This window comes from Strix uralensis, chromosome 5, assembly GCF_047716275.1.
Source record: "Strix uralensis isolate ZFMK-TIS-50842 chromosome 5, bStrUra1, whole genome shotgun sequence".
Classification (NCBI taxonomy): Eukaryota; Metazoa; Chordata; class Aves; order Strigiformes; family Strigidae; genus Strix; species Strix uralensis.
In genome coordinates this window covers 75,361,365-75,385,511 of record NC_133976.1, presented here as the reverse complement: position 1 = coordinate 75,385,511, position 24,147 = coordinate 75,361,365, and the positions used below count along the sequence as shown (strand labels likewise).

General features: G+C 56.5%; 2 protein-coding genes across 2 annotated transcripts; both read right to left on the bottom strand.

Moving 5' to 3' along the window:
- Positions 1 to 2,087: 2,087 nt before the first annotated feature.
- On the bottom strand, positions 2,088 to 19,284 carry LOC141944702 (fas-binding factor 1 homolog). The gene is made up of 29 exons (XM_074871762.1): positions 19,166 to 19,284; positions 18,823 to 18,850; positions 18,100 to 18,144; positions 17,689 to 17,779; positions 17,190 to 17,250; positions 16,603 to 16,653; positions 16,376 to 16,463; positions 15,730 to 15,810; positions 14,900 to 15,013; positions 13,880 to 14,033; positions 13,521 to 13,657; positions 13,056 to 13,155; positions 12,540 to 12,932; positions 11,794 to 11,871; positions 11,538 to 11,632; positions 10,772 to 10,830; positions 9,777 to 9,911; positions 9,473 to 9,573; positions 8,859 to 9,065; positions 8,229 to 8,336; positions 7,806 to 7,945; positions 7,390 to 7,508; positions 7,136 to 7,258; positions 6,518 to 6,694; positions 6,190 to 6,327; positions 5,952 to 6,084; positions 5,503 to 5,612; positions 4,618 to 4,905; positions 2,088 to 2,413 (listed from the first exon to the last, which is right to left on the bottom strand). Exons 1-28 carry the CDS (start codon positions 19,166 to 19,168, stop codon positions 4,822 to 4,824), a joined length of 3,153 nt encoding a protein of 1,050 aa, XP_074727863.1. The 5' UTR covers positions 19,169 to 19,284; the 3' UTR covers positions 2,088 to 2,413; positions 4,618 to 4,821.
- A 1,121-nt stretch (positions 19,285 to 20,405) lies between these two features.
- On the bottom strand, positions 20,406 to 21,882 carry LOC141944163 (myosin-3-like). The gene is given in 5 exon segments (XM_074870268.1): positions 20,406 to 20,501; positions 20,695 to 20,813; positions 21,367 to 21,390; positions 21,393 to 21,483; positions 21,556 to 21,882. Coding segments are annotated over 5 exon segments (432 nt in total). The 5' UTR covers positions 21,658 to 21,882.
- Positions 21,883 to 24,147: the final 2,265 nt, after the last annotated feature.

Genomic DNA, 24,147 nt, shown 5'->3' with positions numbered 1-24,147 from the left:
AAAAGTTAAGCAGATTGCCCCAGTTCACTTTCAAGCACACATGGGCACACCTTCAAGTAAAATTTCTTCAGAGGTCGGAAGTAAGTAATTTCTAGGTTGTTGTGGGTTGCACAGTAAATGCTGTTCTCAGAGCAAGACATGAAATACAGACCAGAGGCACTTCTAAAAGCCTGTCCAACCTGGGATGACTTGCAGAACACACCATCACCAGTTGAGAATGTGGGATGATCCTTCACACTGCTGCATGGGAGATCAACTTCCCCAGAGTGCTCACCACCTGGCAGCTTGCTTTATGATACTCCCAGAGGGACTTTTAAAAGGGCACTAGGAAATTTGAAAATCCAGATCATTCTTTCTATGTCTAAAGGGGAAGCAGGACTTAATTCTCACTTTAGAGGCATGGTAGCTGCAGGAACAGCTTCATCTGGGGCCACACCAAGAGTTGCATCCCAGCACTCCAGCACTCCCATAGCCTGGGACTTTACCACAACACTGGTGCTGCATACAGAAGGTGTTCCTGCTGAAACTCAGCTTGGGAACTCTGTATGGCTCAGGGCCTGGGAAACAGTAGGAGAAAGAGAAACCGAGTGCAAACATCCACTCTCCAAGCTTAATCTGCTTTCAAACCACAGTGATTCTCTAGATTGCTACAGCATGCTAGAAACTCTCTTTTTTTTTTGCATTGTCTGATGAAGTAGGGAAGAAAGGTGTTTCCTCCCTGGACTGCCTGAGACACCAAACAAGGCCCTGAGAATTCTCTTGGAACACAGCTGATGGTTGGATACTAAACACACAGCGATGCTGAAGCCCCTAGGAGAGGCTTATTATCGCCAGCTTGTGAAGAAAGTATTTAGACTGTACCTCAGAAGACTCTAAAGCTTTCTGAAGACAACGTCATCTTCAGAGAGAAGAAAGCTAAGCAGTGCATGCAGGGGTGCTAACGTTTTGGCTTCCAGGGATGTCACTTACATGCCTTTCCAGCCACCTGGGGTGACATAGGGAACTATCACTTAAGGGTTAACAGGATAGCAATTATTTAGCTGAAACAAGGAATTTTAAGTCATTGTGCAAGGGGGTCTTGTTAAAGAGAAGTTCCTGATAAGAACAAAAACTTGCTTTCCTGCAATTGTTGCAAAGTACTGGATGACACCTTTGTGTTCAGTCTTCCCTGCACCAGATTCTCCACTGTTGAAAGAAAGCACAGACCAAAGAATTATCTGCCCACTTTTTGTAGGAGACGAAGTTCAAAGTCACAGATGTACTTATGTGATTAGGAAAGACTGATTTTCATGATCTGTCAAACAGAAAAATAACTGCAGGCAGAGAAGCTGTAGGGAAAAGTGCTGATTCTCAGGTAACCCGTGACCTAGTGTCTATCGAAGGGAAAGAAACAAAATCTCTGCAAGCAAAACTGAAAAGATGCATGGTCTTTTTCTCCTCTTTCCCTCCGTGTACTCCACTTTTTGTCTTCTCCACCTTTGCTCCACCCTGCACTCCCCTCTTTGCTTCTGTCTTTACTATTCTGTATCTTTATTACTATTTAATACAGGACAGGACTTGATTCAAACTAAAGCCAGGTATTTTGGTGAAAATATTTCTTCCAGCTCTGTTCTGAACCTACCTGCTGTTGCCTGAAGCCATGTGTTGGTGTGGGACTTCCCAGACCGTGTGTCCTATCCAACTGCAACTGCCCTCTGCAGCGGTTCCTGTTACGGTGCTTAGCTTAGTACTTAGACCAGAAATACACATCATGTGCAGTACAACAGCACAGCACTTCAAAAATAAAACTATTTCAGGAGACAGGGAAAACTGTCCAGAGCTGGTTTTGCATCACCTAGAGATAAAACAGGCACATCTAATTCCACAGTACAATAGTAGGGAGCCCAAGCAGATAATCTGCAACATGACACAGAACAAGGAACTGGGGTAGCACGCTGCAGGGGATGGCAAAGGCAGCTGAGCCCACGGCACGTGAGGAATGGCATTTGGCAGAAGCAGTGTTTCTAACACAGTTCTTTAATATGAGTCTGGTCAAAACAGAAAAGCATGAACTGATAGGCATTGTCAGAGATGGAGAAGATGTGCGGAGGGGCTTCCTGGCGCTTCTTGCCTCGGCAGCCAGCCACCACCTCCGGGTTGTACACCGGCAGCCACTCGTAGGGGTTGACAGTGACGCAGAAGAGACCCAAGTAGGTCTGCAGGAAAAAATCAGAAGAGTCACCGAAGTCCATCTCCTGGCAGCTGGATTTTCTCCTTTGCCACGAGAGGGAATAGATCATCCAGAGCTGTATTGGTCCTTGAGGTTGTAGAGGACAGCAGGTTCATGTAGGTGGGTCAGCACGGCCACATCCTCAATTCTGTCAAACTTAGGTGGGTTCATGGCATATACATCATCAGTTTTGGCAGCAACCGTCTATAATTCAGAAAGAAAGAGTTAATCTTGATTCAGCAACTCTCAATGCTCCTTTCATGTGTACACACAGAGACACAAACACAGAGAAGTCATAACATTTGTAAGGCTGCTCCAATTCGTATTTGTCTTTCCGATTAACTGTGCAAAACAAGATATGGCTGTTACAGAGCAGACACTGCTGCCAGCCAGGAACACCGGCAAATTTACAGGATGTCAAGGTACTGTCCTGGAATTGCTACAACCACACAGACAGGATTTGTGCTGGATTAGATCTTTCTACACATTAGGGCTGCTTATGAACTTCAGGCTGCTGCTGCTCATGGCTGTAATAGACAGGGGCACAAGTGCTGGCCAGTCAGCCTTTCAGACTCCGAGACTCACACTGCACAGTGCCGGAGAGACAGGACAGTCACAGCATAGGATTCATCCTGACTTGGAACAGATTTGTTCCACTGCTGCCTGTTGCTATTCCTTTTTAAACAAAGACTGCAGCGCTACCAAGCAGCACCGTCTACTGGGCTCACATCGGGGGTGACCATCCTGTCACAGCCCAGAGCCTGTGGGTAGGGGGGGGGGGTGCAGATGTGCAGGAAAACAAATGTACACAGATGGCAGCAGCTTATCTTGGCAACAATGAACCATGAAGGAGCTTGAAAATCCTGTTATGACTTCTCCCGATGGGCTTTTCCCATTGATTTCACTTTTTTATACCCCTCACGTACTTACTGTGAGCAACCACTCCAGCTGAGGACCAGCAAAGTAAAGCACATGCACCAGTCCTGCCCTACCCAGGGAACAGCCCAGCAGGGAATCTGCAGCAGATTTCCCACCACAGTGCTACAGCCTTGCAAAGCTCCAAGCATGGGGAACAGTGCCTGTGACAGGAGCCCTCCACCCCTCTGCAAGTCAGTCACAGCACGGCCACAAGCATGGCCAGGGGATCAGGAGCCACCAACAAGGGCTTTCTCCCTGGCAGGTTTTATAGGCTTGGCCCCTTCCCTATATTTGGAAGGAAGGGATCGACACCCCTACCTGCTCACCAACTCATGTTTGGTTTCTGCCATATACAGTACGTGTCCCAGCACAGCTTCAGCATCATCTGGGTTGGAAAAGCCCTTGAAGATCCTCCAGTCCAACCATGAACCTCACACTGTCCATCCCCAACGGTCCAGGGATGCTGCCCTGGGCAGCCCATTCCAATGCCCAACAACCCCTTCTGCAAAGAAATACTTCCTAAGAGCCAGTCTAACCCTGCCCTGGCGCAGCTTGAGGCCATTCCCTCTTGTCCTGGCGCTGGTTCCTTGGGTCAAGAGACTCATACCCCCTCTCTGCACCCTCCTGTCAGGGAGTTGTAGAGGGCCATGAGATCTCCCCTCAGCCTCCTCTTCTCCAGACTAAACAACCCCAGTTCCCTCAGCCGCTCCCCAACAGACCTGTGCTCCAGACCCTTCACCAGCTTCGTTGCCCTTCTCTGGACACACTCGAGTCATTCAATGGCCTTTTTGGAGTGAGGGGCCCAAAACCGAACCCAGTCATCGAGGGGCGGCCTCACCAGTGCTGAGTACAGGGGTGAGATCCCTTCCCTGTCCCTGCTGGCCACGCTATGGCTGATACAATCCAGGATGCCATTGGCCTGCTTGGCCACCTGGGCACGCTGCTGGCTCCTGTTCAGGCGGCTGGCAGTCAGCCCCCCCAGGTCCCTCTCTGACTAGCAAGAGAGATGGAGGCCAGACAAACTGTGGCTCTTGACACAGTCCACTTCACATCTGCTTGTAGCCGTGGTTAAGGATCACGCCAGGGGCTACAGGCACCACACCCATGGGAACAAGTACGAGGGTGTGAAGCTCGGGCAAGTGGGACTTTGAAGCGTGGTCAAGACAACCTGCACTAGTGATGAGAAATTCATACAGGATAGACTTTGATCTCCAAACCCTAGGAAACAAGTGGAACACCCTGCATCACAAAGAGAAGGTCTGGGATTGTGCTGAGGATGAAATATTGGACAACCTGGCACAATGAACAACCGATTAATTAACGTGGCAATGAAACTAACTTTTGAGTGTCCTGGAAGTGAACTACCCTCGTTATAATACTAAAAACCACACACACACACACACACAGAGGTTCAGAAGACGCTGCCCGGGTTGAGACCCTTTCCCTGAGCACACGCAGTAGTAGAAGCATGCAGTATGTTAATCACTAACCAATCCGTATCCAATAGGCGTATTTGGAAAAGCTTCTGATTTCTGTGTATAAAAGAAGCACAAAAACCTGCTGTTGGTGTCCTTGATTTGTGGAAAAGTCCCCCGAGCACCCAGGCCTCAATAAGTACAGTAACTCTGGTGAGCCTGTGAAGGGGGGTTTATTGAGCAGCCATCCCCTGGGCACAGCATGGGGACGCCACCCCTTCAGCCTGGCACAAAATGAGCATTGTAGGACGCTTTCTTCAGGGACTCCAGGAAGAGCTGCTCATTATCTAAGTAAGCGTGGTCCTGAAAAGAGAGGGATGGATGGAAGGGGTATCAGAGAGTGCCACAGAAGGGGGCTGACAGTCCCGGGAGTCACTCATGAGGGAGGGAAGCATTCCAAACCCTCCTTCCTGCAGTCAGCAGGGGGCAGCATCATCCGTGGTACCCCCTGGGTTGTGGGGGCTCCCCCTGCCCCAAGCCCACAACCTCACACTCTCAGCAAGACTCACAGCAGAAGCCTCAAAGAGCAGCCCCGCCTGGGGAAGGACCCAGCAGGGAATCGGGGGGCCGACGGGAGAGGATGGGGACATTGTGAAGCCAGAGGCCAGCAGAGCTGGCTTCTCCCAGCCAGGGACAGGGCGAGGACAAGGGCAACCCCACGGAGCTGAGGACGTTGTCCATGAGCCTGAGACCAGCTGCGAGGATCCACCCGTCCTTGTTTCTGCCATCACTCCTCTAGGTGCCCGGGGCTTCTACAAGCCCGCCCAGCCCCACAGCTCAGTAATGATCTGAGCCACAGCCTGGGCTGTCTCCTACCAGGCTCAGATCAGGCTTCACCCAGCCCTGCTCCCACCCAGCGGGTTTGAAGCCCCTTCCCGCCCCGGTCTCCCACCACCTCACCTGCAGGGCCCGGAACTTCAGCATCGCCAGCGTGGCACTGAGCTCGGCGGAGCTGGCCCTGGCCAGGAGTTCCTCGACACCTCCCGGGCTCCCGATGGCTGGTGGAAAGCCTGGAACAGAAGCCCGACTGTGTGGTGCTGCTGCCGTCAGAGGAACCGCAGACAGAGACGACACAGCATCCCTTTGGGTGCTGCCTGCGCGTCCCTGCAGCAGGGTCCTCCCCACGCTCCCAGGGGAAACGGGCTTTAACCCACCGGCCTCTCCCTTCCTGGCCCCTCTGCCCTCTCCTGGCACTGCCCTGGCTCAGAGCTTCGCTGAGCTCCTTCAGAGGACGAGGAGGCCAACTCCAACAGCCCCCAGGAACAGCCCAAGCCTCCCAAGAAGTGGAATACAAGTGCAGCTGCCCCCCAGCATGTCCCTCCCCACCAGCAGCAAGCACAAAGCCTTACACAGCATGCTGGAGAAGCCACTCTCAGGGGCACTGGAGTCCCGGCCTGCAGTCCGCAGCATCGTGCGGCTCTTGGACAGCTCCTGGCGCAGCTGTTCAAGCTGGCTCCTCTGCTGAGCCATGCTCAGCCGGTCCTGCCCCGTCCCGGGGAGAAAGGGAGAGAGAGAAGCTGTTGGCAAAGGTTCGGGCCCTTGGCAAGGCGGCCCCAGGCCCAGAAGGGAAGGCGAGGGGGTATTTGCCTGGTGCAGACGCTCTTCCTGCTGCCTGAGCTGCTCCAACTGCCGCTGCAGGGACTGCAGCCTCGACTGGTGCTGCGACTCGACCCTGCGTGCCTCCCGCAGGGCTCGCTGCCCTTCCTCGTACTTCTGGGAGGAGAGCTGCAAGGCAGAGTGGCTGGGGAGGCTGGGGACAGGGACCCTCGCTGCCCTGGGGCACGACTCCTTTGGGCATCCCCTCCTTCCCCTTCCAGGACAGGCTTTCTGTCCCTGCTTTGGCAGGGCTGTGAAAGCCCAGCTTTGCTGCCAGCCCGTGTGCAGCTGGGAACAGCAGCGCAGATGCTCCGCTTACCTTGGTCACGCTTTTCAGCTCCTCCTCCTGCTGCCGGACGCGCAGCGCAGCCTCATTCACCTCCTCCCTCTCCGCCTTCAGCTCCTGCCAGGCCTCATCCAGCAGCTCCTTCTCTCTTGCCAGCTGCTCCTCCTGGGCTCTCAGCGTGCGGACCCGCATCTTCACCTCTGCCCGCTCCTAGGATGGGCACAGGGGAAACCAGCGGATGACCTGCTCTGTCCTGGACGTTCTCTCGTGTCTTCCCAAGAGATGGCAAAGATCTGCCCCTGCTGAGCTTCTCGTGTGTGCCAGTCTGGGGTGCAGAGCAACACCACCAGCTACTCCAGCAGCACCCTCACCCCCCCAGCCTTGGGCTCTTCCTGGAACAGCCTGATTCTCACCACCCCGAGCCATGTCTCTGCCTCCAACAACTCCACGTCTCCCCTCTAGGCAGGACCCACCCGGCAGCCTGCCATGGGGGTGCTGGAGGCCATGGGCAGGGGCTCTGCTGCGGTACCTTGGCCAGGCTCCTGACGGGGCCCTCTCCCCAGCGCTCGCGCCGTGTCCCGCTCCTTGCTCAGCCCCGCTCACACTCACATGACGTGTGAAAAGCACCTGGAGATCTCCGCCCCACCTCACCTTCGCCCTCTCCAGCTCCGCTCGCTCCACGGAGAGCTGCTGGGTCACCACTCGCTGCTCCTCCTCCAGCGAGTGCTGCAGTGATTCTGCTCTGGAGCGCTCTGCCAATGCCCTCTGTCGCTCCTGGGTTCAGACACAGAGGAGACACAGATGTCATTCGCAGGCTCCAGGCCAGGGACCGCCAGTGGGCGAGACCTACGGCCCATCCCCAGACAGGAGGGCTGAGCCGGGCAGAGGACACAGGCTGGGCTCACCTGCTCCAGCAGCCGCGTCTGCTCCCCCAGCCTGGCCTCCAGTTTAGCCACCACCTCCTGGAATCGGCGCCGCTCCTCCTCCGCGTCCTTCTGCTGCTGCCACAGGCTGTCCTGGAGCACTGGGGAGAGGCAGCAGTGGGGCCATGAGCAGCATGCAGAGGGAAGCCCCGCTCTGCCACCCCAGATTCACAGAAAAACTGCACGCGTTTGTGCTCAGCACCTTCGGCACATCCGCCAGGACACCGTTGGGGAAAGGAAAGACCCCGAGATGCCCAGTGACCAAGGCAGGCAAAGCTCTGCCAGCCTTGGCTCCCAGCCTCTGGCTGACTCGGAGCCCCTTCTCCCCGTTTCCTGGGTGTCCCCAGCCCCGGCAGGGACCTCGCGGCCATTTCGGCGCAGACAAATGGCAGACGTACCCTCGAGCTGCTTCTCCTGCTTCTGCACCCCCATGGCCAGCTCCCGGGAGGTGCTGTGGTGCATGGCCTCCACCCTGTGCAAGACGTCACACAGGTCACTGAAGAACTTCTCCATCTGCTCGATGACGCTGTTCAGAGTCCTGCAGAGGGCAGCGAGAGGAAGGTCACCCCGGGGGGACACACTTCATCTCCCTGCAATGGCCAGAGGGACGTGTGGTGGGCCAAAGGCCGGGCAGCCCTGCCCTGAACCTCTCTGGGGCAGAGCAGAGCAGTATTCCTGCATCAGCAGAGCTCAGCGTCCCTGGAGGCAGGGGCTGGGAGAGGGGACGGCCTCTGGTGCCACGGTCTGAGGCCGCTTCCCTGGAGGACAGGGAACACCGTGGCCAGGGACCAACGCGGGGACGCGACGCCGGCTATCGGTACCTGCCGTGCGAAGTGGCGCTGGTCACCGCGTCGAGCTCCTGGTCCTTCATCTGCTTTAGCCGCTGGAGCTGCTCGTCATGGTCTCTGCGCAGCTCCTGCACAGACAGCCTGCAGGACACGGGCAAGGAGCCCACCACGGGCTGTTACAAACCAGGGCTCCCCGCGATGGGCAGCGGGGAAGAGGCTTGCTCAAGGGCCTGGGAACCAGGTCCCAGGAGCTGAGCTGGCACGGGGCTCTGTCCCAGGGCATCCACTGACAGGCACCGCATTAGGCATGGACCACAGCTGGGGGGGATGGGCTTCTCCACCAAAAACGGATTTCCAATTGACCCCCACTCTGTGGACATTACTGACTCACTGACCTGGACAAAAGGGGTTTGAGGGAGATAAAACACTGGGCTCAGCACCTTGCAAAATACAGTGCATTCACTTGGAAAGGACGTCTCCAGCCACATCTCCCTCTGTCTGGCTACAAAGCAAATCCCCATTCTAAACGCCGCCCAACTGCCCACAGCCCAGCGCTTCTGGAGTCTCCCTTCTCCTGGCACCGTGTCTCCAAACCACTCCCCAATTCCTCTGCCACAACCAGCAGCACTGGCCCCACTCGTGCGCCGCTCGTGCCGCTCTCACCTCTGCAGCTCTTGCAGCCGCTCCAGCTCCAGTGCGCTCCGCTGCTCCTGCGTGGCCAGGTGCTGCTGGTGCTGTGCCAGCAGCTCTGCCCGTGCCTGCTCCGCCTCCTGCCTCTGCCCCAGGAGCTGAGCTGCCAGCTGCTCCTTCTCCTGCCGCAGCCTCTGCTCCTGCTGCCTGCAGGTCTCCTCCAGCACCTTCACCTGGCTCCTGCCCGCAGAGGTCACGGCCAGGAAGAAGTGTTACTTCCAGGGCAGTAGCCGGCCCTCTCCACCCACAGCGCACACGGGGATTTCGGAGCAGAGCGGCGGTGCTGGGGGCGCGGGGAAACACGCGACTCTGCACAGCCTGAGCCCTGGCTGGGGACGTGCTGGCCCTGGGACCGGCTCCTCCTCCTTCTGCCCCACGGGACGGTGTTGGTGAGAGCGGACCCCCCTTGGCTCACCTGTGGGGCTCCTCTCTGCCCCCACCAGCTCCACACCCACACGGCTCTAGGCCTGCCCGTCCCCGGCACGGATCTGGGCAGCACCCCAGCGCTCCCCGCCCTGGGCAGAGGGACAGGGCTGTAGGCAAGGCCCTGGCAGACGAGGGGAGCATGTGCTCTCGCCTGTGGGTACCTGTGGGTGCTCTGGAGGAGATCCAGGTCCTCCTGGTGCCGCTGCTGGAGGCTCTCCAGAAAGACTCTGTCTTGTGCCCGCGCCAGCTCCAGCGTCTGCACCTGCCGGGCACCCGGGGAGAAGCTCCTTGTGCCGCCCAGGGGACAGAGCTCCCACAGCAGCACTTGCTGGCCGCAGCCTTCTCTGGACAGGCAGCTTCCTCCTCTCTGCCCCGGCCCCCCCGATGCCATTGGGAGCAGGTGTGGCCCCTGCTCCTGCCCCTGCCTCACCCCTGCTCCCCCGTCCAGCCGGCGATGGAGCTCACCTGGCTCTCCAGCTCTGCCACACGGGCCTGGGCACGGAGCAGCGCTGCCTGAGAGCCCGTCGTATCCTCGTGGGGCTGGGCAGCGGGAGCCCCCAGCCTCCTCTCATGCAGCACGTCCAGGCCTGGGGACTCTGCCTACAGGGACAGAGAGACAAGACCCTTCAGCATCGGGGGCTTTCTGGTGGGGCCATCTGCCCCCAAAGGCAGGCACGTGCCTCGCCCGCAGCTGTGCCCTGGCTGTGCTAACCTGCGCAGACACAGGGACGCTCTCGGGGAGGTAAAGCCCTGGGGAGAGCATCTCCTCCCAGCCCGGGAATGGCAACCTAGCCCCAGCCTCCTGCAGTCCCTCCTCCACCCATCTCCAGCCCAACCCTGCTGCTGCCCAGGTGACACTCGGCAGCCCCTACCCCAGACACAAGCGTGCTGGGCTCTTCCTTCTCTGGGGACAGACTCAAGGATAAGGCCTTGCGAGGCCTCTGGGAGACAGCGTGTGTCCTTCCACCAGGGCCGGGCCGAGAGGCCCAGCTCCATCAGAAATGGAGGCTTTGAAGACCAAGCAAGATCTCCCTCCCTGTCACAGGCTACAATTCCCCTTCAGTTCTCCAAAAACAAGTTCAGAGCATCTTCACCACCGTGCTGGGGAAAACCAGCTGAAGAAAAAGCCCTTCGTCAGCTGGAGCCTCTGATGTCTCATTAATAGGAGACAGAGATGCCTGGGGAACTCTGTCAACACTGCTCAGGCAATGCAGGGCTCTCAATGCACACGATTTACAAAGCAGCCACAGCACACACACTTTGGCCTGACAAATACAACTCATGGCACCTCAGGGCTCTCCAAAGCCTTTGCCTCCATGAACGCAGGCTCCCAGGGCTGCAAAGCAGGGCACAGCCATCCTCCTGCCCAGGGAGCACGGGCAGAGCTGGGTGACGGTGAGTTGTCAGGGGAGGGCTCACGATCACCACCCCCTCTCAGGGGCCAGGCCCAGCAGACCTACCTGAGCCAGCAGCGCAGGGCACTGCGTCTCCTGCTCTCCCGGTAACAAGGCTGTGGGGACTGAAAAGTCAACAAGTCTGGGATTCAGACAGGCCAAGGGGAACCATTCCCTCCCAGGAGGACAAGGGCCTGGGTCTCCTCGGCAGAGCGGGAAGGGTCCTGCCCCGCTCTGGCAGCTGGGGATGGGGACGCAGGCTCAGACAGGCTTGTCCAGACCCGCACCCCTACCCCACCCCACGCACAGTGGCGAGGACTCTGCTCTGCAGAGTAAGTCTGGGGGCAAAGCACAGCTCCTCCTCCATCTCCCTCAACTAGGGAGGAGGCTGGGTCCCCTCAGCCACTTGCAGTGGCCTCTGAAGTGGTGCTCAGCCTCAGCCGAGGGCAGGAGGGGGTCTGCCAGCACACAGCGCTAGTGGGATGAGTGTTGGGGCAGCAGGAGGGAGGAAGGAGAAAAAAGGGACAGCACGAACGTAGGTCCACCCATTGCTCAGAGAGAGCAAGTCCCCGGCAGCCCTCTCAAACCCCACAGGCAGCACTGCGGAGCTCAGTGCACCCCAGCACCGTGTCCCCACCGCGCCACGACATGGGCATGGTGGGATCCTGCAGCCTGGCAGCCCCCTCCAGCAACAGCTGGGCAAAGCCCGGGCAGCGTTCACACGGACAAGGGCAATGCTGTGGCTCCTGCCTTTTTTTGGTTGGTTGTTTTTGCAGGGCCGGGACCCTCTCTGCCTCCTGCTGCCCAAACCGTACAACCACACGAAACGCACCCGGGGCGCTGGCATCTCTGGAGGGTTCTCCCTGCGCGGCCTCCGATGGGGGAGCTGAGGCTTGTTCCGTGGTGCTGAGCCAGGGGAGCGGTGACCTGCGTGGGCACAGAGACACGAGTGATGCACAGCAGTGCCACAGCTCAGGGAGAGGCACGCAGACATTCTCCTGCTCAGCATTTCGGGGAGTTTAAAGCTTGGCCGTCCCACTGTGACACCCCTCCTGTGGGGCACGCCTGAAAGGCAAAGGCGGCCTTACCCGGAGCCATCTCTGCTCGTTGCCTCGTCCTGCACAGCGGCTGCCTGCGGCCGTGCTCCTGGGGAGGCTGCTGGCCGGCTGCAAGCAAAAAGCATCTGATGTGGGAGAGCCCAGGAGGCGAGGAAAGACAAGATCCTCTCCCCCAACACCAGTTCCTGCCTCGCAGGGGAAAGCCTCTGTCCCACTCAGCTATGGCAGGATTCAGCCTTTGGGCTGCAGGGGCAGCAAAGACACCTCAAAACCTCCCTCACCGCTGGTCCTTGCTGCATCCAACCCCTTCCCCTGGGCAACACCAGCCCCAGCTAACACAGCCCTGCCCACGCCACAGGGCTCTCTGTCTGCAATTTGCTTCCCAGTCCCCTTCAGTGGCACGAGTCCGGACCTGGGTCCGTGTCAACTCAGCTGGAGGAGGTGCTTTGCCTCAACTAGGAGGAAGGAAGGGGAATGAAGGCAGGAACGAGGAGCACGGGGCGGGGAGCTGGTGGGGGTGTGCTGATCCAGGACAGCTCCGCGGGACCCACGGCACTGTGTGCCCTCTTGGCTACAACTGGCAGGAGAGCCCAGAGGTGGGAGGGGACTGCGGGCTGGATCACTGGGACGAAGCCCCGCATTATTACCCCAACCCAAGACAAGACAGTGCTTAAAATTCATTTCTCAGATCGGACCCCAGGGTTTCTGAGAGCTCCTCCTGGAGCAGCTACACGCGGAGCAGACGGGAGCGCTGCGGCCATCAACCATGCCTTTACCTGACAGGAGAGCAGGGTTGCAGCCCTTCAACTGGGGCCTCCGAGGGCTTGGCATTCCCCTCCTGGGCCTTCGCCTGGGCTTGGGCTTTTTTGCGTGATAAGGCAGCGCTCAGCCAGTCCTCCTCCTCCACCGAGTCATGTTTAGCTGCTGTCTCCTCTGCAGCCGGGAGCTGTCTGGCGGGGCTGGGCCGCCCAGCTGCGGCAGGGCTGGGGGAGCTCCCTGCAGGACTGGCCTTCGATGGAAATGACAGCTCCAAATCCATAAAATCGTCATCTTTCAGGCCCAGCCAGGCACCTCGATTCCTGCGGCCCCCCGTGGGCCTCTGGCTGGCTGATGGAGGAGCTATGGAGAGGGTCTCTGCTTGTCGATCAATGCTCGTCTTGGCTGAAAACCTGTTGTGAGGAGAAGCAGTCGCATCCCTGCCCGCGAGGGGACACCGGGGGGACCCTGCCCGCTCCGCTGCAGGGGCAGCGTGGTCGGTGGCTGGAGCTACAGACACACAGAGAGCACAATACCTCACAGGCTGCCTTCTCGCCGGCCGGCCCTTGGCTGTGGAGGCCACCGAGGGCTCGTATGCTCCAAAGACAAAATTCTCATGCCGACCCTCTTCCTTCTCTGTTCAGACAAGTGGCCTTGAGTCAGTGCCCAGAGGAGCAGCCCACTGCAAAGACTCCAGCCCTCCTCCTCCTCCCCCCCTGCAATTCCCACTGACGTTGCTGCCTCTGGGAAAACACCGCTGCAAACCTCTTGCCCAGAAACCGGCAAGCGAGGGGCCTCCCCAGGGTGGCTGCGAAAAACTTTTGTGGGGAATCAGCCCACGGCCAAACGGAACCGAGTTACAGCTCCTGCGCAAATGCTGCCAGGCTGCCGCGAGGGCAGAAAGGGCATTTCCCCTGCAAGGGCAGTAGAAATCAATCTCACTCGCCCAAGCCAACGCTGCCACCTCTGCAGCCCTCCCCAGTGTCCCTGGCTGTGCTCACCTGGCTGCTTTTGGTACTTCTTCTCCTGTGTGACCTCCCGGCGCTCTCCCAGGCCTGGCTCTTCCAGGATTCTGGCCACGGAGCCTCGTCCCAGTAACTCATCCAGCACGGCACGGGCTGGCCGGACCTTCTCTCTGCTGGGGACACAGCGGCAGATGGGTTTCTCCCAGAGGCAGGACTGGTCCTCCTCACACAGCCTTGCCAGCCTGCTCTGCCTCTTCTCTGCCACACAAGGCTGCTCCTGCCCCTTTCGGGGACCCACAGGCACAAGCTCAGCATCCCCCACCCACCATAGTGGCACCATCTCAAGACACAAGCCAGCCCCTCCTTTACTCCCGCCGCCCCTTCACTGCCCTTACTCTTCTGCCTTCTTGCCCTGCTTGCCATCTCTTCCTGGGCCACTGCCAAGGCCCAGTGCATCTAGCAGGTCATCGCCATCGTCTTCAAAGGTGATCTCCTTCCTCCTCTGCACTGGGGCCGCGGTGCGCAGGGGCGTCTGGGCTGCGGGTGGCTCTGGGGGTGGGATCACACATCGTAGGAGGTTTGAGCTGGGCTTGTCTCTTTCCCCCCCCACCCCCCAACAAGAGATCAGAGCAGCCCTGCCTGCTCTTCTCTCTCAGGACCGTTTACAGAGACACTTTTAAATAGCTCTTTTCAGTGACCAAATCTCACAGCAAGTGACAAAGTGGCAACGTGCTACTGCCTGGTCCATGGCCACTGATGGGACACTGCTGGGTGTCACTGACACTGGGGTTTCCAGCTCTGGCGGACACCAGCAGCTTCTTCAGCTTTGCAAGTTTCCACTCAGATAATTCCTCCCCACCTTCACCCAAAGTCTCTCTTCCACCAATGCACCTTAGTCCTTGCCCCAGCCCACCAGCTGCTACTCGTGTCCAGAGGGGATTTTTCAGGGTGAAAGGAGGTTTGAGGGGACTACCAGACCCATTGGCATCCCTCCTGCAGCAACAAGAGAGACGAGTGCCTGTAACACAGTCACAGTGCAGCTGGATCCCACCCAGAGGTGCAACTGTGCTTTGGGGTGGACCAGCGAGGCCCTCAGCCACCCAAATCCTGACCCAGAACACTGCTTCTCCTCTGGCAGCGTGCAGAACAGGCTGGGTGAGTCCAAGGGAAGATCTGAGACTCCATTCCCAGAAAGAAAAAGTCAGTTCTGTAACCTCTAGCACACTGCAAATATTGAGCACTCGGGGAGCTGTTACCAGCTGTAACCGTGCTACCAAGTTGCTCCCTAAAAGGCCGTACTGGTTAACAAGAGATGCCACTAGCTGGCTTTCATTTAACGTTTGGACATGACACAAACTCAGCCAGGCTGCTGATTCATTTAACACAAAGAGGATGCATCAAGCAATCCCACTTACCTTTCTCCTTGCTCTGTTTTTCCTCAGGGATGCTTTTAGTGCCTGTCGGGGATGGCTTCTTGGGTGCATCCTGCTCCTCATCAGACAAGAGCCCCGACAGAGGATCATCTAAATCTGGCAATTACGCCGTAGGGGCAGAAAATAAAACAATAAAAACAAACAAAACAACAAAACCAAGGTTATTGAGAACAACGCCTCTGTGCTAAGCCAAACACTGCTCCCCACCATGTGCACATGGGGACAGGAGATCATCTCTGCCCAAAGCCACGAACGCAGACTCCGCACAGACCCTGGACACCCATGAGTATCTCAAAACTGGGGTGCTTTAACGCTTGACCACTCTTTAGGCAATGACAAAGGGGAGGACAAAGCCCACCTAAATCATCTAAAGCCAATTAGTGACTGGAGCAGATGCTGACCTCGGTTAAAGTGCAGGCTCTGACAGCCAGATCTCAGCTGTGCCAGGAAACCAGCCCCCCTCTTTGGAAGGGGGACAGAATCCCCCCCTCCCCGATACAAGGGTCTCCAAGTGCTACAGACAGGCACTAAAAACCAAAGCACAGCTGAAAAAGCAAACGCCCTCAGGAATCCTCTCCCAGCCCCACCCTGAGGAGGGCTTCCAACACTGAGCAGTCTTTTTTTTTTTTTTTCCCCTTTGGTCACCTCTAAGGGATGAGCTTTGCACGGACATCGCAGGGGTGAAGGATGCTCTATGTCATTACCCAGCCAAGCCTTTGGGTGACAGAAGAGGCAAGCTACGGGCAAAGAGCAAGGACAGAGTCCTCAGCTGCCCCCACACATCCATGTGCTGAAGGGAAGCGACATCCTACCTTCCAAGTTGAATTTCCTGTACTGTCGGGAAGCAGCGAAGGATGACAGCAGCTTCTTCTCCATCGCAGGTCCAGACTCTCCTGCAAAGAGAGGCCACAGCTCTCACAGACAAGGTACTGTGGAGATGGCCCTTTCCCACCCCGGCTGAAGGTCACTTTTCTGGTGGCAGCCCCCTAAAAGCACATCCTGGGACACACAGTCAGTCCCCTCACGGCCCTGGGGGGTAGGAATCTCTCTCTTGAGGGGCCTCCTTGCAGGCAGAGAAGGAGAAAAGGGCTTGGGGAAGAGCAGGACAGGTTGCGGACAGGCACGTCTTAAATGCAACCGCCTGGCTCTCCTTCCACGCAGACCAGGCAGATCCCTGGTCTTTGACCTGCACCAGGCAACAGCCAAGTGGGTTTGGTGGGAGGCGGCAGCGTGGCTGTCATGGCTGCTGATGGCAGTGATGTTATCACAGCACGACAAGAGGCCGGGCCAGGGATCAACCAAGGGACAACACACAGCCAGAATGACACTCGGTGGCTGGCACAGCCCCAAAAAAGATTTTAGGGAACAAATCCACTTTTCATTCCCTATCGCGGAAGAAAACACGCCCTGCTCGTCTGGAACCAGGGTACGACAAGAGCAGCACAATCTCCTTTTCACCTTTCCCAGGGCCTTTCACGGTTGTCAGCCCTGGCCCAGAACCGGATCTCGACGCTCCCAGCAGATCAGCTTCCAGGTCGTCCAAGTCCTGGAAAGCAACAGGACGGCGACGGGAGCAGGGCGAGTGCTACTCCTGCCTCAGCGCTGCTTCTCCCTTCGGAAGTTGGTGCTGGAGGCCACGGCTGCAGCCCACGCGGGGCTCAGGCGAAGGGTATTTCTGCACTGACCTTCAGGCTCTGCAACAGAGCTTGGGGCTCTCTGCCGGAGGCGCTGGAGCCCTGCGTGCCAAGGAGGGCAGAGATCAGAGACAAGCAGACTTTGGAAACTCCTCACCCCTCACTTCCATGCTCCAGCCCCCGCTTTTCCTCATTGTTTGGAATGGGAGAACACACGCCCAGCTCCTCCTGGGGTGCCCCTCACTGGAAACTCCCCGTGCCTTGATTCCTTTGCTGACATCCTACTGCCTCTGGGAGAAGTGTCAGCAACACCCAGGCCGGTGCTTTGGGTCAGGGTCCTTCCTGCGGCGCTTCCTCCCAAGAGCACCCAGCAGGGCTGGGCTGCAGCACGACGTGCCCCCCTGGCTTTGCTCCAGCTCACCCACGGCACCCGCAAGCCCTTCTCCCACCAGCCACCCGCTCCCCTGGCCCAGTTCCCCTGTAGTCACGCCAGAGAGGGGTCACCTCTTCAGCCAGACCTCACGGTTTCCCCCGATATCCCACTGCTGACTTGCCTGGGGTGACACCAGGGGCAAGCCTGGCCCAGCTCAGTCCCAGCCCTCGCGGTACCCAGGCTCTCTCCCAAAATGCAGGCTCACCTCTGCAGCTTCCACGTCCTCTGCAGGCAATCTACTGAAGAAATCCTCCGCTACGTGGCACCTGCGACACAAGCCCGGGGGTCAGCAGCAGCACCCGTGAGCTCGGCAAGGGCGCGTTAGGGACAGCCAGGCCAGGTGGCGGCAGGCGGAGGGGACCGCACGGGCACACCACGGCAGCCGCGTTGTGCAACAGAAAAGGAGGTGCAAATAGCGCCCGCATAAAAGATGGGAGTGCTGGGACTGCTGTAGTTAAGCGAGCAACTCTCCTAAGGCAGACGTACCAGGAGATGTACCGGGCTGGGCGCACCCAGCTCTCGCTGGAAAGCTTCAGGCTCTGGGCTCCCAGTTCCCAAAGGCATTGCCGGTAACTCGCCTTCCCGGGCAATCGCTCTCGGGGCAGGGAGCGAGGGGGACAAGACGAGGACGGGGCAGGTCACAAGGACCTGGGGAGCACAGAGGGATCTCCAAGAGCGAGAGGCTCTGTCTCAAAGGCACTCACTTCTGGCTGGCCGGCGAGCTGGTGCCCCGGACTCTCCCACTGCTGCCCCTGGCCAGCTGCGAAGTCCTCACAGAATTCACGGGGCTTTCGTCTGGAAACAAGACAGGGAGACGTGAGGATGACGGACACAGGCATATTCCTGACCCGGGCACCCCAGAGGGGGATTTGTTGTCTCCCCACGGGCCACAGATGCTTTTAATCAGAGATGAACTTCACTCGGCCTCCCCAAGCTGACGTCCAGCCTCTTCGACAGCCTCTGACTCTGGGAAACCCTGCTTGCTGCTTCCTCCCCCCTCACCGCTGGAGCCCCCTCAGAGACCACTGGCTCTTTCACCAGCACCTCCCGCTCCCAGCAGGGGACTAAGAGCACAAGGATGCTGCCCTTTCAGCTGCAAAGAAGGTTCCTTTTACCGTCCTCGAATCCCAGAAGGTCGCCAAGCAGGTCATCCAAAGAGTCTGAAACCAGACACATTAAAGGCGTTGAGGCAGGGGAGCTCACCACGCAGGTGCAAACAAGCTCCCAGTTTCAGTATGCCTTGCTCTTTTGAAACCCCCCAAGCATACAGGTTTGGGCTCAAGCACCATCAGCATAAGGCCTTCCTAGAGAGAACTGCCAAGACTTGACCCAGTATTTTGTGGATAAAAGATTTCACTTCACTTAGCCAGAAAGGAGATCTCTCTATCAAGGAGCCAGCAGCTTCCTATTCAGTCTCTGGCCACAAGCAGCCCTTCCTCTGGGAGCTCTCGCCCCACAGTGGCTCAGAGGCCCTGGGCAACCCCAAAAGTGCTGCTTCAGTGTCCAGGGCTGCAAGAGCCCCCCAAACAAGCACCTGGGCGTCAGGTGAGGCAGAGAACTGAACTAACCACATCTATTCTGCCCTGGACTGGGGAAAGCCCGCAGGAAAGGGCTGTAGGAGCCCGATAAGCAAAGCCCCTCGCTGGCAGAGGCAGGTGAATGTCTCTGCTTCAGGAATGAGACGACGCCTCAGCTGCAGCTCTCGGCCAAGGCCCAGGAAACATCGTCGCAGCCAGGACCCCCACCTGATCCCGCTGCCCCACCTCGCCTCCGGCCCCGCGTTCCCGCAGAACAAAGCACCTACGGACAGCGAAGGGAACGCGCTCCAGGCTACGTACCGCTTAAACTTCTCGGGGGTTTTGTAGCCTACGGAGAGAGGCAAATTCCCTCATGAGAAAAGGGCGCGGGGCTGGCCGGGTCGTGCTCCAACCCCGCCGGAGCCAGGGGCAGGGTTCTCCAGAGCACCCCACAAGCAACAGCGAAGCCCCCCCGCCTCCCTCCCGGCCCCGCTGGTCGGGAAACGGCCCCTGAACCGCCGGAACCCCGAGAGATTCCCAACTGCAGCGGCAGCGGCGAGCACAGCCCCTCCCGCCCCCCGCGGGGTCCCTCCTGCCCCCCACAGAGGGGCCGGAGCAGCAAAGCCGCATTGCCCGGGCCCGCCTCAGCACCCCCCGCACTCACCATCGCGGCGCGCCGGCCTTCCCCTGCTCTCCCGCCGCCTTCCCGGCTCCTCCCGCTCTCCGCCGCTCCCTGCAGGGACACAAGGGTCTCCTCAGCGGCCGGCCCGGCCCGCGGCACCCCCCGTTACCTCTGGCCCACGCGATCTCCTGCTCCTGCCGGGGCCCCTCTCGGCCCGCCCGGCCGGCTCCGCGCTGCTCCGCCTCGCCCGGCTGCTCGGAACAAGGCTCCGGCGCTGCAAAAGAGCCCCGCAGGTAGCGAGTCTCGCCCGCCGCCGCCGCCCCGGGGAGCCCCCACCTCTCCGCCGCCGGGCGCCCAACGGCCCAACCGCCGCCTCTCCGCACCCGCTGCGCGGCGCGCGCTGCCCGCCCGCCCGCGCGCGGCTCTTCAAGAGACAGACACCACCCCACACACACAGCCGCGGGCTGAGGAGGCGGCGGGGGGCAGCGCCTCGGGAAGAGCTGCAGCCCCGGGGGGGGCAGGACAGGGGCTGGAGAAGCTCCTGGGGAGCGGCTGCTGCGGGAGGGAGTATACAGTATTCAGGAAGGCATTTGGGTGGGCACTGCCCACACAGACCCTACTCTTAGATAGGTCTTCATGCTTTCCAAAGTTGTTAAAGATGAAAACACTCTTTTCCTAAGAACTGTATCATTGACTTGTTTAGCAAGACTCTTCTCTCGAATTGGACTCGATGCAAACACAAGAATGTTATTACAAACCTTTGTTTAAATCCCCGTACAGTATCTTGTTAGGAAATCCTTTCCTGCAGACTCCAATGCCTTCCAGAACACCGTTACATCTCAGCTGGTGCAGAACAAGCTTGTGATCCATCAGGCCTATTACAGAGCAACATGGGGATATACTGATTTTTCTAGCACTGGACAATTGGTCTTTCTGCCAACTTCTAATCTATGTTTTATGAACGACCTGGGGTCTTTGTTTCACTGGGAATGATACAACACACAACATGAGGATGAGTTGTTCGCAAGTTGGACATCAGCTTATTTAGATTTTCCTGGAAAAAAGAGATCATTTGCAATCGCTCTATTACTTCAAGACATAATGCAAATACTTTCAATATGATTTGGCTCTGATTAAAAATAAAAATTCAGAAGTTTTTCCTTACTGTTCTAGTGAATATTCTACAGTCCTGTATAGGCATCAGCAAAGTAAATAGCTACTAACAATGGATACAACTGATAAACTTTACTCCTGTCTTAAAATGAAACTGTGTCCTTAGTGGTTAGCAGCTAATCATAAGAGCTATGAGGCACATCACCACCCACAAGAAGAGTTTTTCATAGACTGACTTGGAAATGGCGTTCGCTGCCTGGGGCACCTGCAGGGAGATGGTTCACAGAGCTGGGTCAGGGCACATCACCAGAATAAAACACCCCTCCACCATGTACAGATGCTGTCAGCCCACGAAATGCACTAACAGGCCTGAATGGTCCTGACTCTCCTCAGCTGAGACCTGCACCCACTCCTGTCCCTTAGGGAGAGGAGGGTCCCTGCTGCTCCCTAACGCTCACCTGATCCACTGCTTGGCCCTTCATGACATATTCATTTCCCACTTTCACCCGGGGATAGCACAAAGCTTTCAGCAAGTCTGCTGAGTTCAGGCCCATCAGGTACGCTGCTTTGTCAGCCTCTGTAAAACAAACCAAAAAAAAGCTGAAAGACTTTCTTCTTAGCTGGGACAGACAGAATGTGTTGGAGCCAGCCAGAGCTCACTCTGAAACCTGGCAAACTGTTTGGCTTTACACTGTGCACAAAAGCTTGAAAAATGTTATTTACTCTTCCAAACAGCCTTGTGGGGCTGGTCCTCATGATTGGAGTGGCTACAGCAGCCCCAGCAGGTATGGTAAAACCAGTGAGTGCATTGGTGATGGGACAACAGAGTGTTTTTCCCTTCGAGCCACTTCTCCACAATGTCACACAAGCAGAACAATTCTCAGTGTGTTACCAGAAACTGGTGAACACTGCAGTAACGTGTCCCAGAGACAAGGTCCTTCAGCAGAGCCATCAGGAAAAAAAGGGATGCAGAAAGTGACTCGACAGAAGGTGGTAAGTTGAAGGTTGAAGCTCATTTTTATGTTCATCAAGGAACAACTGCTCCTTTCCTGGAAGACTCCTTGTATTTCTCGTGAAAAATGGTATGGAAACAGTGGGAAATACGTCTCTCCGAGTCATTAAGGTATTACCTTCCATGCCGTCTGGTTCTGCCCAAACTTCATGTTCCCATAGTGCAGGATTGCCCCTGTCAGGTTGGAAATCCCCATTCTCTCACTGGGGCTGAAGCCCAAAATGTCAACGGCTGCCTGCACAGCGGATAGATCAGCTGATTGTAACAGTGGTGATGGCGGAAGTCTCTCCTTGCAGAATGTACTCACGTCTGCGGCAACAAGTTCCTCCTGGTCATCAATGCTGGCCACAGAAATCTCCCTTTGGCTGATGAAGAGGCGGTTGTACAGGTTGGTTGTGATGAGGAGCATCTCTGAAAGGCAAACGAAGGAGCGAGAGCCAGATGCTGGCAGTGAAAATGGAACAACAGCTCAGCAAGGTTTCCCAGGCTCTTTTTCCTTTTGCATCCCCAAAAAGACAGAGTAAAGCCATTCATCTGCCTTCCACTGGGTGAGCAGAAGGTCCCGGCCAGGTTCTCAGTCCTACCAGTTTAATATGCTGTGAACTGGGAGCTGAACATTCAGAACTGGCAGACAAGGAACAAGTGCATCCAAAGAAACAGCTTTTACAAAAGATACTTTTAGGTAAGACTCATACATGACATATACTAAAATCCATCCTGAATGCCCTTCACACCCACTGGAGTTGTGTGCTGGTGCACAGAAGTAATACAAACACGTGTGTTTACCTCCATCTAATTAAGGCCAAAATTCACAGAACTCCTTTTCAGTCCTGAATCCTATGGCAGAGTAAGAGAAGTGAAGGTGTAGCCTCCAGAGTAAGAAACTGCCCGATCCAATGTCGGGGGAGGTTTCGATACGATCCCAAGACCGACATTAAGACACAAATGAGGTCAAATGCCGTATACCCAAACCAGGTTTTTATTATTAAAAAAAAGTGAAGAGGGTAGCAATAGGACAGAATGGAAGGAAAAGACAGAAATAAAGCAAGGATGTGGGATAGGGCTGCAAGAATAGTCACCACCATGGATCCAGCGACATCCCCTTGGTCCTCAGTCTTCAGTTCTTCGGTGGTGGGTGCACACAGAGCAAAGTTTCTGTTGCATTTTTAAGTTCATCGTATCCGCTGATTAGCATATCTGCCCAGCTTTAGGTTTTTTTTCTCTGGTCCCACAGGTTTTGTTGCATCTGGCTTATGGGCAGAAATGCTTGCCTCTTATCCGTTCATTAGCAATGCATGCATGGGGTCTGGCCTACAGAGTAGAGCCACAAGTGGCTACAGGATGGGGCCAGCTCAGTACACCTCTGCCCCTTTGAGGCAAGAAGTGGGGGGGTGCATCCTTCAATACGCTCCCGCTTCCCTGGGCCACACTCCCCAGACCAATTCACAGGCCGCAGCAGCTTGTTTTGGAGGTTTGCACAGACACAAGCAAGCTTTGAGACAGTCCTATGACATTTCAGTCTCTCACAGAAGCCATCTCCTTATTTTACTCTGGAACCATGATTCAGGCTCCGAGGTGAATGGTGTCTCCAAAGGGATGAGGATAAAACACACTCACACCAGTCTGCAGTTCTCCTGGTCACTATTCGACTTTTCTTGTCTGGGGGTCTTGTAAGTTACTGCAATCCATGCCACTGAGGGAATGTGCCCTGAAAGCAAGGCACAACACTGGTTCTGCCATCACCCAAGCTGCGCTCTACCCTTGGGCTGCAACTCCAGACCCCCTCCAGGACACAATGACCTCTGAGCATGGACATAACTATTTTAGTGCTACAGAAATGTCTGTGCTCAAATGCCTGCTTCTCCAGAGGTAATAGTGCTGGAAAAAGGCTGTGCAGACACCTTCAAGCAAACTGCCTGCAAGTCAGTTGGAGCTGGGAAGCAGTGTGCCCTATGCTCTTGCAGTTTGAACTCAGCAGCTGTGCGCATCACTGCCTTGGACCCTGGTGGTGCACTTCATCTACAGAAAAACATGTCCCAGGAGTGCCAAAGGCCATCCCTTTCTGATCTCTACATTCATTTCATCCCTGTTCCCTTTCACCTGCTGCCTCTCTTTGAAAGCAGCAGGTTTTCTCATGTCCTGACTAATGCACCGCCCTTGCTAAGGTCTTTGCTCCCAGGCAGGAGGCTTCTGCTGACTGGCTGCAACAGGGCTGGTGAAGGTCCAGTACACTTCCAGATTTCCTCCCTTTAGTACTGCCCTTTCCCATCCCACTCTGCCCAGTCTTCTCCAAGGTGCTTCTCAGAAATGGAGTTAGCCTGCTTCTGGCTCTCCCTCAGCTGAACGTCACTCTCCCTGTGGCAGATGCCTGGAAGGTGCAAAGCTAAGGTCCCAAGGAAGAATAGGATTGAAATTAAGGATATTAAACAGCTCGCCAAAGCCACCTCCACTTCCCAGACTCAGAAATCTCCATTGCATTTGTTCTTGCAGTGAGTTTGAGGACAGTTTTGCTGCTGCGGGAAGTCTGGAATATGGCATTTCAGAGGCAACCCGGTTAAGTGCTGTACACGGTTTTATGATAAAGAGATAATGATAAACTGGGGATTTTCAGAAGGGAATGCTGGTTAGAAACTCATAGTAAAATTAAGCCTCAGCCCAATGGCAGACATTCCTGTTCAAATTTTCTGTGTGGTAAGTTATTTGTGCAAGCTTCTTAACTCTGCATGTAGCACTGTACACTCACTGACTGAATGCTTTAGCCAATAAAAATACACTTATAGCAGATGTTAGCAGGTGGTCCCAAAACCTCAGGCACATTCTTGTAACCCAAAATACAAAAAACTTCAAGTCTGGGATAAAGGATGCACTTGCAAGAAGAAATAAAAAATGACACAAAGAA